At 39.3% G+C, this 13,377-nt stretch overlaps 2 protein-coding genes across 2 annotated transcripts in view; one reads left to right on the top strand and one right to left on the bottom strand.

Moving 5' to 3' along the window:
- Nucleotides 1-296: 296 nt before the first annotated feature.
- irx5a (iroquois homeobox 5a) lies at nt 297-5,436 on the bottom strand. Its single transcript, XM_066713409.1, has 3 exons — nt 4,731-5,436; nt 2,933-3,338; nt 297-2,357 (listed from the first exon to the last, which is right to left on the bottom strand). The coding sequence occupies exons 1-3, from the start codon at nt 4,971-4,973 to the stop codon at nt 1,645-1,647; spliced, it is 1,362 nt and encodes a 453-aa protein (XP_066569506.1). The 5' UTR covers nt 4,974-5,436; the 3' UTR covers nt 297-1,644.
- Nucleotides 5,437-7,650: 2,214 nt separating this feature from the next.
- The window catches only part of LOC136758249 (uncharacterized), a 75,410-nt gene continuing 69,683 nt past the window's right edge, over nt 7,651-13,377 (top strand). The window contains exons 1-2 of the mRNA XM_066712511.1: nt 7,651-7,960; nt 9,448-9,509. Of these exons, the coding sequence (XP_066568608.1) occupies nt 7,822-7,960; nt 9,448-9,509 (201 nt within the window). The 5' untranslated portion in view covers nt 7,651-7,821. The remainder of the gene's footprint in view (nt 7,961-9,447; nt 9,510-13,377) is intronic.

Consider the following 13,377-nt stretch of genomic DNA (forward strand, 5'->3'; position numbering starts at 1 on the left):
TAGTACTTTTAGAAAAATATCTTCTCCTGTCAGCCAATGAAAAGGAGGTGAGCCCCCAGGGCCTGTGAGAGGTGTCAGTAGTCCTGTTTGATGCCGGGTCATGCTGTGTTTGTACAGGCAGTTTAAACAGGAATCCTTCTCCACGCCACATTATCAATGAAGCCCTGAAATGAGGAGCAAGTGTGACACCTACCTGCGAAAGCGGGGAAGGGAATGTGGGACAGATGTGTCTGTGTGTGTCCTCTCCTATACACCCCAGAGAATGTGGGACAGATGCGTTTATGTGTGTCCTCTCCTATACACCCCAGAGACTGTGGGACAGATGTATCTATGGGTGTCCTCTCCTATAGCCTCCAGGGGATGTGGGACAGATGTGTCTATGAGTGTCCTCTCCTATACACTCCAGAGCATGTGGGACAGATGTGTCTATGGGTGTCCTCTCCTATACACCCCCCCATCTGCCCCACAGCGGTCACAGTGGCCCAGAGCCTCCAGGTCTTAGCTGTTAAGTACCATTAACCGGCTGACACGTTTAAAGAGGGTTGAAATGCAATGAGCCATTTATGAAAACCCACAGAAATAAAACAACAGGGTAATAACACCTATTGCACAGCGTGCGAGTCCTGTGTATAGCCCCCGTCCTAATAGCGTTGCCTTGGAAACAGTAATGAAGGCTAAATTTGGCATAAAATCGAACTCATTAGCAAAGTTCGCCACTTGATTGCTTTGCATCAAACACGACACGCATTGGGCCTAATGAGGTTAAAGGATTGCGCCGCAGTTTTGCACCTATTATTATATCAATTTTCACCTGCTGAAATGTATCCCCAAATGTTTGACACCTTTCCGTTAAATTATAGGCTAAACCTTTCATTTGTTTTACTTTTCACAATTTTACACCATTTAGTCCCTGCCTGACGAGATCGATCAGGGGTTAAAAGTCTTTAGGAGTTTTAGGCATTCATGTGTTTTTGCTAAACTTAAATAGAAATGTCTCTCTATATTTTTTATTTATTTATAGGTAATTACATTTTTTTAAATACTTCATTTATAAAGATACAAACAGTGAATTTAGGATCTAACAAAATAGATGGGAAGATTTTTGTTAAACGTCTTTTTAATTATTTACATTTTACAAAGGCGACCGTAAATTGCCTGATAAATATACTTCTTTCTCTTTTTAAGAAAGAAAATGAGAAAAGCAGTTCACACTCAGGGGAATCAAGGATCAAAAAATATATAAATTATTATTAATTATTTAAAAACTATGAAGCATTTTGGACACAAGTACGTATATATGTATATTCCCAAAAACAACATTAATGGCTGTACAAGGGTATTTTTTCATAATTTACTTCAAAGATATTATTGTCCATTTTAAATACAAAAATGCTACATTAAATATACATATTAGTTTGATTTTTTTATACAAATAGTCAGGCGGCTGCAGCGTTTAAGACAGACTTAGATGTTACATCTTTTTGGATTAACCATATATCCAGAAACTAAAATTTGAGAATAAACCCCTTTTTTCATGGAAAATATTTTTTTTTATTTTTCTCTCTCTGTCAATGTATTTTGAATAGTTTTGCCGATACAAATAATAAATAATTGTCCATTAAGCGCTCGGGGAGGAAGCCGATATTAAATGTTTGACATACCTTTCTTTAGTTCATAAGGAGAGTCTTTACACAGATCTACTTGTGTTTGGCTTCTGATTTTGCTTTCTTTGACCAAAGCCTCGGCTCTATTCAAAACAGTCTGGTTTAATCCATTGAAATGTGTCGAGGAGCCGGTGCTGGATCCGTGGCTGCTGTGCAGGTGTCCAAACGTGCCATAGTTCGTGTAACCGGGATAAAACGGGGACGTGTAGTAAATTGGCCGGGAAAGTACCGTGCTGTTGGGGAACGGGCACTGGGACGGTGACCGGGATGGCGATGACGGGTTGCCCGCGATTGCTGCGCTCTGACCCGGCCCTGAGGCTTGTGTGGCGTCGCTGCTCCCCTTAGACCTGTCCACCGAGGTGGCGATCTCGGCCAGAGACCAGAGTTTGGGTTTGGGCGCAGCTGGTGGCGAGTGGATCACAGATGTGGCGTTGCTGCCGCTGATGGGGTGGGACGTGTCCGAGGTGGGCACCCTCTCCGCCGGCCTGTCTGGCACAGGGATGTCGCTCCCTCTGGGCACGGCGGCGGGGGAGGAGGTGGTGGGTCCGGGGGAAGCGGGGGGCAGGGGCATGTCTGTCCGGTCCTGGGGCTCTTTTAATTCCGACTCGGTTAACAGGGGGTCAATTTCTTTTCCATGGCTCTCCTCTTTAAATCTGTCGCACGTAATTTCCCCGGGGTTGAGTTTCTGTTCACCTGTGAAAATATATACATGATAATAATAATAATGATAATAATAATTAAAGTTATTCTAAACTTTATTGTTTCTGTAATATAATTAAGACACGTGTTTTACACGATGGCCTTGTTTATTTTATAGCTTCTGTCAAGACTAATTTCAAGATTGAAAATAACACATTTAAGCATAATACACTGGGTAATTGCAAATCGTGTATTATTATTATTATTATTACTGCTAATAATAATAATAATAATAATAATAATAATAATAATAATAATAAATAAATCAATAAAAATGCCTACACGTATATAGTGGTACACGCTCGCTGTGTGTAATAGGACAGTAGACAGTCTTTTTATTCCATGTATTGCTGCGTTACTTCAATTTGGGATAAATTAATTGCCTCTCAAAGCTCATATATCACCAGCAGTGCTCTATACAGTCAACAAGTCAAATGAAGAGAGGACAAGTGGATTATTATTTAAAGCAATTGTTGCATTATAAATAATACACCACCATTAACCAGCAATCAATTTTGCGCTCTGAGTGGAAATGACCGAAATGAAATATTCATTCATTTCATACAGACCTGACTCGGTGTCTGTGGAGTCTCCCTTCTCCGTGGGTTTGTGCGGCTCGTCCTCGTCGTTTTTCTCCAGATCAATATTCTCCTCTTCCTCCTCGTCCTCGCTTCTATTCCTCGGGGTCCAGGTCATCTTGTTCTCCTTTTTTAGCCTCCTCCTGGCGTTGGCGAACCAGGTGGACACTTGGGTGAGGGTCATTTTGGTGATGATGGCCAGCATGATTTTCTCCCCCTTGGTGGGGTACGGGTTTTTCCGGTGCTCGTTGAGCCAGGCCTTCAGAGTGGCAGTGGCGTCCCTGGTGGCATTTTTCCGGTATGCGGGGTCCCCGTAGGGGTAGGAGCCCAGAGGAGCCGCGTACGGGTGATACCCTATAGATCCAGCCATCCCTGAAGTGTGGTCATAGGGAGAGCCCTGGAATTAAATCAAGAGCACAGTACATCAGCACTTGTGGAACCGAAGTAGGACACATGAATAACTCATTTTAGTCACACCAAATATTTAGACATATTTTGCAGTTATGTGTATCCATACATATGCATTAGTTATATATTATATTATTATATATACTGACATTATATATATATATATATATATATATATATATATATATATATATATATGATGTGCATAATATTACAAATAGTAACCTAATATACTTTTATTTTTTAAATTTTCTTTATTTTTTATCGTTAACACTTTGGCCCATCTGTGGTGTAACGATGTTTTGTTTAATCCTAATTATTCCTCTCTCCTTCTCTCTCTCTCTCTCTCTCCCTTTTTCCATTTTCTCTTCCATATTAAATGCATAGAGCTGAAACTTAATATACCGTTACAATGTTGGATTAACATTTCGGGTATGTTTGGATTTGCAAAATATCCCGCAGCGCACTTAAATCTCACTGCCTATCCGTTCAAGCCAATTACTGCCTCTTAAACACGGAAAGAGAGAAGGGCTACAGAAAAAGGATGGCAAGAAGAGATTTTTTTCTCTCTCACTGATCCCCTCTGAAATCAAACAAAACATATTTAGCTTGTCTTTAAAAACGTGATTATTATTTCTACAACTGGCCCACAAGTCTCATTTCTCTTTGAGACAATTCGTTGTTTGGGTGTCATGCTTAATGGACAATCTGGTGAAATATTTTTTTTTTTTAAGAAAACCACTGACTTAAAAAAAAGTTTAGAAAAAATAAAACAAAAATAGGAGCTGGGTAACTCCCAGATGAGCGGCAATGAAGTGGAAAAATCAAAGCTACACACTAGAAGGTCTGTGTATGCGAGCGCACAAATATACAGCCATTGCAATCACACTGTTTATGTAATTATGCCGCGATATTGTAATCATTTTCCACCAAAATCAACCACCAGGCCATTCTCTTACAGCCTGGTTTCGGGAATAAATGCAATTTCCATGTTTTTATTTGAATGCTAAGAACAGCCAGAACACCAGTACTATTACCAGTATTATTAGAAGTAGTAGTAGCAGTAATATTAATCATCATCATAATAATTAATAGGTTTATATTAGGTCTCCTGAATAATCATCATAATAAAATAATTCAATTTGTCAAAATATTGCATGGGGAGGGGAGGTGGGGAGAGGTTGGGGGGAGGTGTGTGTGTGTGTGTGTTGGGGGGGGGAGTGGGGGATCAGCAAAACAGAAAATAAAAAAGTGTCCCTAATACATGTCCTCTCACCTACAGCCCGACATAGCAACACATCGCTTACTTATTAATAACAGTATCGATCTGAAAGTTTTCACAAAGCTCAGTCCTATAGATAGTGGACACAGGCGCACTCACCACGTACGAAGTGAACGGTGCCGCCGCCGCCGGGTCGGCGCTGTACTGGAGGTGCGAGTTGTAGCCCGGCGAGGGGCTGCTGAAGGCGGTAGATCCGGCATAGGGGGCAAAAGCGGAGCCCGACGATGATCTCCCGAGCTCCTCCGTCCGGGGTCCAGAGATCACACCGGTGCTGTACGCCGGACACGAGTAGAGGGCCAGGGAAGCGGACGGCTGGTACAGATAGCCCTGAGGATACGCCATGGCCAAAGACCCCCAAACCAGCCCCTTATCTGCGCGCTTGGACTCGGATTCACTCACGCACTTTCTGATCAGAAATCATAGAGCCTCGCAGCGGCAGACCCCTCTGTCTGGTGTCGCTGTGCGTGTTTACTTGTCAATGCTGCACTGATTTTGTTGCGTTTAAAATATATATTTTGGTTGCTGTCAGCTGCTGCTACTACGGTGTTTACTTGCGCCCAGCTTTCTCTCTTTTTTGGTTTCTTTCTCTCCCTCTCTCTCTCCCTCTCTCTCTCTCTCTCTCTCTCTCTCTCTCTCTCTCTCTCTCTCTCTCTCTCTCTCTCTCTATCATGCAGAAGAAGTTTTTTGCCTTCAGATTGGGGGGCTTTGCTTTGGAAAAATGTCCTGCCGAGATGCTAAGTTGGAAATTGAGGATTCTGACGCCCACGACGCTCCTCCTCTCTGGGTGTTGTCAGTGAAGGAAAGGCAAGCTCGCATGGGTTACCTCAGCCCTGCTAATGATGGAGGGCTCTCTCTCTCTCTCTCTCTCTCTCTCTCTCTCTCTCTCTCTCTCTCTCTCTCTCTATTCTTCCTTCGCTAACAAGGCTGGTTGCTGTGTAAGACTGAGACGCGCTGCCCCTGGATGGCAATCTCGCTCAAGCCTTCCGACAGATCAGCTCCAACTTTCTGCATTTGCTAAATACTTTAAGCCGTCACTTTTACACTCGAGTTATAGCACAGGGAGATAGTGTTTTGGCACGGAAAGGGGGGATGGTGGGGGAGTATTCCAGATCGTGTTTTTTTCTTTTCTTTTCTTTCTTTCTTTCCCTCTCCCTTTATGTATCCTTCTCAATGTGATCACTTTTTGAACTGTGGAGCAGCATGGCCGCAGAGTGGCATCTCAGGCTGGCAACAGGGACCCACATTATTCAGACAGGGGACGCGTTTCGACTGGCGACCACACTTACCAATATAGGCTAAAGCGACCTGCTCGGCTTTTAATTACAAATGCTTCATTAGTTTGGCTGTGGATATATAACAGAAGACGGCGGGTTGACAGTTTTTAATTCTCTTCTTCGCTTTATAGATGCAGATTTTATTTATTGACCTTGGACATGTATTTATTTATTTGTTATGATTATGATTATTATTATGATTATTATTATTATTATTATGAACAATATTAATAACAACAACAATAATAATTGTGTCCGATTTAAAGAAAGAAAGGACAATAAAGACAGAAAGATAAAGAAAATACATAGAAAGAAAAAAAGTGAATTAAATTTATATCGATGTCATCGTTCATAATATGTTGTACATTTGTATTTATTTGTATTTACTTTATTTAATCAGCCAATCAATCAGTAATTTAATTAAAAGTGTGTTCGGTGTATACTTCTCACACGGTGTAAAGACATTTAATACACCAATTTTATGAAGCAATAGAGCGCGTTTTGAACTATGGACAGGTGCTCCTCGGAGCTGAGATCTTGGCTTTGCCGCAGGATCCCGTTAGAAACGTATTGCTTCGCTAAAACTCATAAAGGTCGGAGCAAAAGCAGATTAATGCCATATGAACCCGGGCAAATCCGCGCCGGTCAGAGGATGTAATCTCCCTTGATTCCTGCAGATATATTTCCCGACACGAACATATCCCGATCTATTTAATTCTCCCTGTCTGCTTTATGGGCTATATTCTTTAATCTCGCATTTGAACACAACCCAATAGACTCAATAAGATTTAAACACCAGCATCGCATTGTAGGGAATTATTATTATTATTATTATTATTATTATTATTATTATTATTATTATTATTATTATTTGAAAGAATCACCCAACTTTATATTTATTTCTGGAAAACAATTTAAACTACTCTGGATTGTTATTTTTCAACGAGTTTGGGAGTTGCACCACACGGTTTATATTTATTTCAATTTCATGAACATGGTTAAAACACAAACAAACAACTCACTTCATTAAAACAACTTGTATATTTCTCAAAATCGTAATACAACATTAGGGAATTATGCTGGACATTTAAATAATACTTAAAAAAATTGTTGAGAATAAATACATTGTAAATAGTAAAGTTTATTATTCTTATAAATGTCTTTGTATGATAAACTGGCTTTGCACGTTTGAAATGTGCAGTGCATTGATGAAGTGTGTGTGCAGTTATGTCCCCGCTCCTCTCGCCGGTGTGGCGTGGGTTTGAGCCGAAAGGGATCGCTGCAGGCTGCTGCGCGGGCATCACGTGTTGATTCGGCCCAGGGAAAAAGAAAAAATCACCCGAGATGGTAGCATGAAGTGCCGCCGTGCAATTCCGGGGCACAAGTGACTTCATTACTCACATATCAATACTATTCTCTACAGGGCAATTCCTTCATATGCAGTATTTATTATTATTATTATTATTATTATTATTTGTAACGATTCTTGATTATTGTGTTATTGGTAATTCTACTGAACATGCATGGTATAATAATAATAATAATAATAATAATAATAATAATAATAATAATAATAATATAGATAATATAAATATAAATAGTAATAATAATAATAATAATTAATGATTCATGAATATTGTAGGAATAAAATGCAGGATTTTGTGCAAGAAAACATTTTGATGTCAAGATCAGGCTGAGGAAACTACAGCTCCCAGGGTGCTGTGGACTTCCAGTCTCGTCTCGTCTCATTGGGCAATGACACGCATTGATCTGGGCAGCGACGGTGTTGATTGGCGGATGTGTGCTGTCAATCAAAGGGGAAGAGCGTACCGGTTGTCAAGGATACCGGAAGCGCAGAGAGCCGGCTGTTTGGGGGTTGACGTCATCATTCATTGATACACTGTTATCAGGTAATAATGACTTCCTCGACTCCAAAACAGGTTGATAAGGACCTTATTATTGCTGCAATAGAGGAGCGAGGAGGCCAAATTAAATACCTGGACCTGGTCAATATTTTTAAGGCAGTGCTATATCAAGCAGATGCACAGGAGAGAGGTGAGTTGCAGGGTGATGTTACTCTATTGATCTCAGGGAACTAGTTGCATTGATCAGATTGGAAACTCATAGACCGGATTGGTGCCGTTTATGTAGATTTATTTATTTATGTTGCCTGCGATAGGAGGATAAACCGAAGAAAGACTTGTATGTGAAATGATATGAAGATTAGCTGAGTAAAACAGCGACAGGCAGGTAAAGGGCGACAAAATGACCGCAGTCCAGTGGTGCAGTTTATGAAGTTTGACAAAGTGTCCCGCCTGCTTTGGGCTACAATTGTCGCTGTGAACGAGTCGGGGTTGCAAGGTCGCAGCCATACAATCAGTGCAATTATGCGAAAAAAAATGTGTTTACGAATGAGTAGATTTACCTAATCGTTGTTACCCTGTCGTATGCACAGTGTAATGCATTACTATATATTATTTCTGTATTATATGTACATATAATAAACGACGCATGTCACAGATCACATAGCTCCACAGTACGCACTAAGAATAAATACATGCTGTGGAAGGACCGTGTGCAGGCGGGTGCTTCCAACTCCAAATGCCCCAGGGAGGAGGCGTAATCTAATTTGGATTTGCAGACTATTATTAGAAAGCATTGCCTATTGTAGAAAACTAATTACTGCACAAATACCGTGGTTGTTTAACTTGAATTGTTAAAGTGCTGCAATTGGCAGGTTTGCACAGTCTGGGAGGTTTCTAAGTTATATGTCGTCGGTTTGCGACGTAAGTTTGCTAACGTGCATGTATATATATATATATACACACACACACACACAATGTTCCGACAATTCATCAGGATTTTAGCAATTCTAAATCTGTCCTAAACCGATTAGTAGACGCCAAATTTACTTTGATGTATTAGCTTAGGGGTTTTGCCACTTGGCAGCCAATTGAAATTCAGAACAGTTTCTCTCTAATGCCAAGGGGATATCTGCGGCAAATCATGGATGTCATTTATTTTTGACCTTGCAATTTTTATTAAATGATTAAAATACACGTGCACAAGGAAATGCAGTTTCCTATTATTCAGTGCGTCTTAAATACCGGCGGTTGTTGCACCTTTCAGCGTGCGACCAAACTGAAGCTGCCGGAGCCCACCTTCCTTCATTTGAAAAGGGGGAACTAGAATTAAAAAATACATACAAGTAAACAATGTGATTTAACGGAGAATCCATTCGCAAACAAAAACAACATGTTATAGGCAATGAATAAAAATGTTGTAAAGTAAGGTTGATAAAAATCAAAATATTGTAATGCCATGGCACATGCTTTCAGTATCATGCACAGCTCGGGCACATCTTCTCTATGCATAAAGGTGTCTAATCACAGTGTTTAAAATATTATTATTATTTATTATTATTATTATTATTATTATTATTATTATTATTATTATTATTATTATTATTATCTGCTAATTGGTTAAATAGGTGCATGATTCAAGTTCTTCATCTTGGTGCATTTGTGTTTCTGTTGATCTAGATCTTCAAAGAAAATGCTTTAAGAATCATCTTTCTAGTGTTACCAGAGTTGTGGATCTGCAGGTAAGCAATAACAGTATTTTATTAAATAAATGCTGTTAGAACATATTCAGAAACAAAGTAACTAAACAACTGGTTTAGGGCAGAGCCCAGGGAAGGTGCATGTGTGCAGTGTAATTATTTTACAACTGCCCTACAATATGTTAGATTACTTTTGAACTGGCTTGTTTACAGCATTTTACCATTTGAGATTTTGTTAAGCTGTGCACCTTACATTCTATATGTGTAAATGCTATACAGTACTTTGGTTGAAAAATAAAAATAAACGAAAAAGCCTAACAAACCCTTGATGTTAATGATGGTAATAATATGTAATTTTGATTTAATTTCTTGTCTTTTAAAATGAATGGAATGTATGGCAGTAAAATGATGAGTTCTAAGAATGCTGATCTAATCAATGCCTTGTACTGCTGAGGTACAGTACGCCACTTTGTAGTTCTGTTGATGATTGTGATGAATGAATAAATAAAGCATCCCCTGAGAAAAGGCACAAACTATATGATTAGAGAGTATTCTGACCTAAAATGACACCATTGTTTATTATTGCAATGCTGTAGCATTTTTTCACAAAGTTCGCAGAAATATTTTGAAATCTCACTGACCTTACTTTGTCTTGCAAATATTTTTGTGGTGAGGTCACACAATTCTATCTTGGTCTAATTAGGTTTGTTTATACATGTAATTTTAGCTTCTGTGATGGGTGTTCCTAGGTGTTGATTGGTAGTATGTATTAAAGAACAGCAACACATATTTTAATATATTTTATTTCATTTATTTATTGTGGAGGCGGCTGCATTTACAGCAGCGTCCATCCCAGTCTATACAGCTGCACAGAAAGCTGTTGGGTAAAGGTTTGAAAATCCAAACTTCAAGTAAACTAATTTATTTACTGTAAAAAGGCAACCCAAGCCAGACTTCTCATTCCGCTGAGGTGCAGCTATAGCAGGCCTAATAATTACTCTGGCATTTACACATCGCTTATGGGAACAAAAAGCACAATTGGAGCATTCAGACTTCGCCTGACGGGGAGCACTGTGCTGCGTACAGAATTTGAGTAAGTGCTTGTTACTGTGTTAGTGTATCATTAGTACTGTGGGAAGCACAGGTATTATGTCCTTTATTTAATTACGGTAATAGCTGCTCTGAGTCTGAGCTTTAAAATCCTGCAGCCTTACATTCATTATAGTCTGTTCTGGCATAATCATTCTGTGTATAAGCAATGCATTAAAAAAAACACACTACAAAGAATGCCAACAGATTGGTTCCGTCACATCGTTGTGCTGTCTTTGAGTGTACTTAAAGGATTATGATTGATTACGCTGTCTCGCCGAAGAATGACTACACAGGTGTTCATCATTACATTAATTAAGATCCTGAGAAAATGTCTTCTTTGCTGTGATGTATGAAGGCAGATGCATTAAAAGATAATTGAACCTGACTTTGGTGTTTGCATTCTATATAACAGGCTCACTATATTGCAAACACACAGATCATGTGATGTGTTTTTGAGGTGTTAGTTACATTAAATCAGGACATATTTATTTACCCTAGGGTTATGTGATTTATTTATAAAATAATTTATGTACTTATATTGTAAAATAATAATACAACCCCCCCTCCCCCATTATTCTTAGTCATTGTAACGGTTGGACCTAAAGCAATTTATTTTGCATTATTTAAAATTTTAAAATTTTTTATTTCATCTCTCTATGTAAACATTTCTGGTTAAGTGCACTATTGAATGAGCAGGTTAATTCAGTGCATACCCGACTCGTGTTACACCTTGCATTCCAGGGAATATGAACATTCAGCTGTTTCTGCAAAAGGAAGTAACCCCGAAATTATGTAATGTTTCTTTTTTTTTTTTAATTTGTGTTTTGTCTAGAATAGGAATCTCAACAGCAATACTAAGTCAGATACACCTTAAATAAATACATTTCAAATGTATGCATGTTGCTGATGAAGATGTAGGCTTATGTTCAATCATTCAAACCAGTTTTGCCTTATGTTAGAGAAAGTTAATAAAATAGAAACTGTTCAGTAGAATTGCAATAAAGGTGTAGGGATGCACAGTTGCGAATAAATATGAGGTCATTACATATTGAACACTATTACATCAGTGAGAGTATTATATTGAATTAGGAAAACAATAATAAATGGTTGCCATGCCACTCGATGCTTATTTATACTTCTCCACTGTTGGGAATGGTGTGCACACCTCCCTTGAGAAAGATCTGTTTGGAAAGTTTGGGAAGCTGGCCTCTTCAGAGCAGATTTTCTTATAACACAATATATGATTAAAAAAAAAAGTGGAATGGATTAGTAATGAATATATAATATTACAGTGCTAGGGTCTTTTAAGGACCTGTTAGCTGGCAGTGATTGGTGTCTGGTTTGCACTTTCCCTGTATGTCCTGTAAATTAGCAGGCGAACCGCGAGGAACCTACATTTATTGAAGGACTGTTGCTTGCCTCTATTTACATTATAGCTTAGTGTACAAGTCCGTTTGCATGTCTCGGAAACTCTATTAACTCCTTCTCAATGCGTCTGTGAAGGCGGCCCATTTGCAGAGGTGATGTCTCTGTACGGTTAGCATGGCGCGGGCCCGCAGTGCTGAAAGAGAGAGTGCTGGGCGATGAAGGGGTGAGGGCACCACAGGTGTGTCGCCACATAACTGTCTCCAGATCGCCCTTCTGCAGCGGTGAAAAACACCACACTGTATATTAGCCTGGGAAATGAAACATCATAGGGCACTTCTTAATTAAGGTCCATTTTTTTAAGTGTGTGTGTATGTATATATATCTGTGTATTTTGTTTCCCTTTAATGGACGGTTTCTAGCTAGGCCAAGCCATCCTTTGTGTAAGTGCTTTATTGTGGTGCTGTGCGGTCCTGCTTGTCATCATAACTCATCCCCAAACACCAAAGCTGATTGCAGGTTAGGGCCCAAAATATGTTAACAACAGGTTTATCAAGAAGGTATTTTGCTCAGAGCCATTATTACTTCTAAAAATGATTACACTTTCCTTGTGAATGAGGGCTGTAATAGTGGCCTCACAGCCTGAGATTCCTGCTGAACTTACTATTAGATTTCCTTGCTCCCTCTCCTATGTGGCAATTGTTTGCACCTAATGGGCACCTTTTCTGTTTTTTTTTTTTAATCTGCAACATTTTCATTTACTTTAATGACACAAATTACTTAAGGTGTTGTGGAAATATTTATTTTTCCAAGGAAACTGACACTTAACCGTTGCCTTCAAATTTTAGTTATGTTAGCCTTTGTTATTTATTTATTCTGTTGCATATTATCCAATGTGAAGAATTTTGCAAGAGGCACTCTAACTTTAGTTTCTGTTGAGTTAGGCTTCCCAGATGCCCTTGTGCTTCCTTCCACACATTGTTTCTGCTCTGTAAGGGTGACCTGTCTGTGCTTTGTATCTTCTGCACATCTTTTCTTGGCCACACTCTGCAGCTTGTCTCAGTGTAAAGTATTTTCCATTCAAATGGATGTATAGTTTAACATGGTGCTCAATATATAAATGAAATCTTATTAAAAATAGTAATTATTTATATTTACTATCTGGTATAATAATAGTAATATTAATAATGATAATCATAATAAGCAATAATGGGTATTGTGTGTCATGTGGTGACGCAGTATTGATCATCTCCAGGCAATCTATAGTATTGGCAGGTGATGTTGTCTTCATTTGTGGGCCATCGTTAATGCAGCGGCAGTAGTGGCAGCAGCCATTTAAATGAAGTGTTTGTTTATATTGCTGCGACAGCGTCTCCCTCCTCCTCCTCCTCCTCCTCCTCCTCCGTCTCCGTGTGCCTCTCCAGTTGTTCACCGTGAGCGCCGGGCTCAGAGA

This window comes from Amia ocellicauda, chromosome 9 (genome assembly GCF_036373705.1).
Source record: "Amia ocellicauda isolate fAmiCal2 chromosome 9, fAmiCal2.hap1, whole genome shotgun sequence".
NCBI classification, from domain to species: domain Eukaryota; kingdom Metazoa; phylum Chordata; class Actinopteri; order Amiiformes; family Amiidae; genus Amia; species Amia ocellicauda.